Source organism: Myotis davidii, unplaced genomic scaffold (assembly GCF_000327345.1).
Source record: "Myotis davidii unplaced genomic scaffold, ASM32734v1 scaffold936, whole genome shotgun sequence".
NCBI lineage: Eukaryota > Metazoa > Chordata > Mammalia > Chiroptera > Vespertilionidae > Myotis > Myotis davidii.
The window spans coordinates 325,480-327,128 of NW_006287077.1; the positions used below are offsets into that span (position 1 = coordinate 325,480).

At 64.2% G+C, this 1,649-nt stretch overlaps 1 protein-coding gene across 1 annotated transcript; it reads left to right on the forward strand.

The window, feature by feature from the left end:
* Positions 1 to 2: 2 nt before the first annotated feature.
* On the forward strand, positions 3 to 1,429 carry LOC102751872 (HLA class I histocompatibility antigen, B-15 alpha chain-like; the record flags this gene model as incomplete). The annotated part of the gene is made up of 2 exons (XM_015560799.1): positions 3 to 27; positions 144 to 1,429. Coding segments are annotated over 2 exons (993 nt in total), but the record flags the coding sequence as incomplete, so codon positions are not given.
* Positions 1,430 to 1,649: the final 220 nt, after the last annotated feature.

Consider the following 1,649-nt stretch of genomic DNA (forward strand, 5'->3'; position numbering starts at 1 on the left):
CTTGTGTCCTGACCCCCAGCTGGGCCGGTGAGTGCGGGGTCGGAGGGGGCGGCGGTGCGGGGAGGAGCGAGGGGACCCGGCGGGGGCGCGGGGCCGGGAAGGCGCGTGTCCAGCCCCGGCCCTGCCCTCCGTCCGCCCCCCAGGCCCCCACTCCCTGAGGTATTTCTACACCATCGTGTCCCGGCCCGGCCGCCGGGAGCCCCGCTTCCTCTCCGTCGGCTACGTGGACGACACGCAGTTCGTGCGGTTCGACAGCGACGCGGCGAGTCCGAGGATGGAGCCGCGGGCGCCGTGGATGCAGCAGCCGTGGGTGGAACGGGAGATGTCGGGGTATTGGGACCGGAACACGCAGATCAGCAAGGAAACCGCACAGACTTACCGAGTGGGACTGCAGAGCCTGCGCGGCTACTACAACCAGAGCGAGGACGGGCCTCACACCCTCCAGAGGATGTCTGGCTGCGACGTGGGCCTCGACGGGCGCCTCCTCCGCGGGTACGAGCAATACGCCTACGACGGCGGCGACTACATCGCCCTGAACGAGGACCTGACCTCCTGGACCGCGGCCGACACGGCGGCTCAGATCACCCGGCGCAAGTGGGAGGCGGTCGGTGCAGCAGAGCGTTACAGGAGCTACCTGGAGGGCCTGTGTGTGGAGTCGCTGTTCATGTACCTGGACAGAGGGAAGGAGACCCTGCAGCGCGCAGACCCCCCAAAGGCTCACGTGACCCACCACCCCGTCTCCGCCCGTGAGGTCACCCTGAGGTGCTGGGCGCTGGGCTTCTATCCTGCGGACATCGCCCTGACCTGGCAGCGTGACGGGGAGGACCAGACCCAGGACATGGAGCTGGTGGAGACCAGGCCTGCGGGGGACGGCACCTTCCAGAAGTGGGCGGCCGTGGGGGTGCCCCCTGGAGAGGAGCAGAGATACACGTGCCATGTGCAGCATGAGGGGCTGCCTGAGCCTCTGACCCTGAGATGGGAGCCACCTACTCAGACCTCCATCATCGTCATCATGGGCATCGCTGGGGGCCTGGTTCTGCTGGGAGCTGTGGCCGGAGCTGTGCTGTGCGGGAGGAGGCGCTTAGGTGGGAATGGAGGGAGCTACGCTTAGGCTGTCAGCAGTGACCGCGCCCAGGGCCCTGAGGTGCCTCTCTGGAGCGTGAGGCAGCTGCCTTGTGGGGACCAAGTGATGGGAGATGTGTTCATGCTCCCACTTCCTGACCCAAGAACCTCTGATGGGGGGCTGGCCCCGCCCTGCTCCCCACACTCTCGTGCGAGCAGAGGAGGGGCGGGGCCCTCCCTGCCTTTACTCCCTGGTGCTCTGAGCTGCCACTTCCTGCTCCCGCCTTGAATTGAGATTCTGGATGTGACTCTGTTTGTTCATCTCTTGCCAAGAAGGTTTGGGGGGTTAATTAAAGGGGAAGATCCTGCCCTGGCCGGTGTGGCTCAGTGGATAGAGTGTCGGCCTGCGGGTCCTGGGTTCGGTTCTGGTCAAGGGCATGTATGTACCTTCTTGGTTGCGGGCACATCCCCAGTGGGGAGTATGCAGGAGGCAGCTGATCGATGTTTCTCTCTCATCAATGTTTCTAGCTCTCTGTCCCTCTCCCTTCCTCTCTGTAAAAAATCAATAAAATATATTTTAAAAAAAT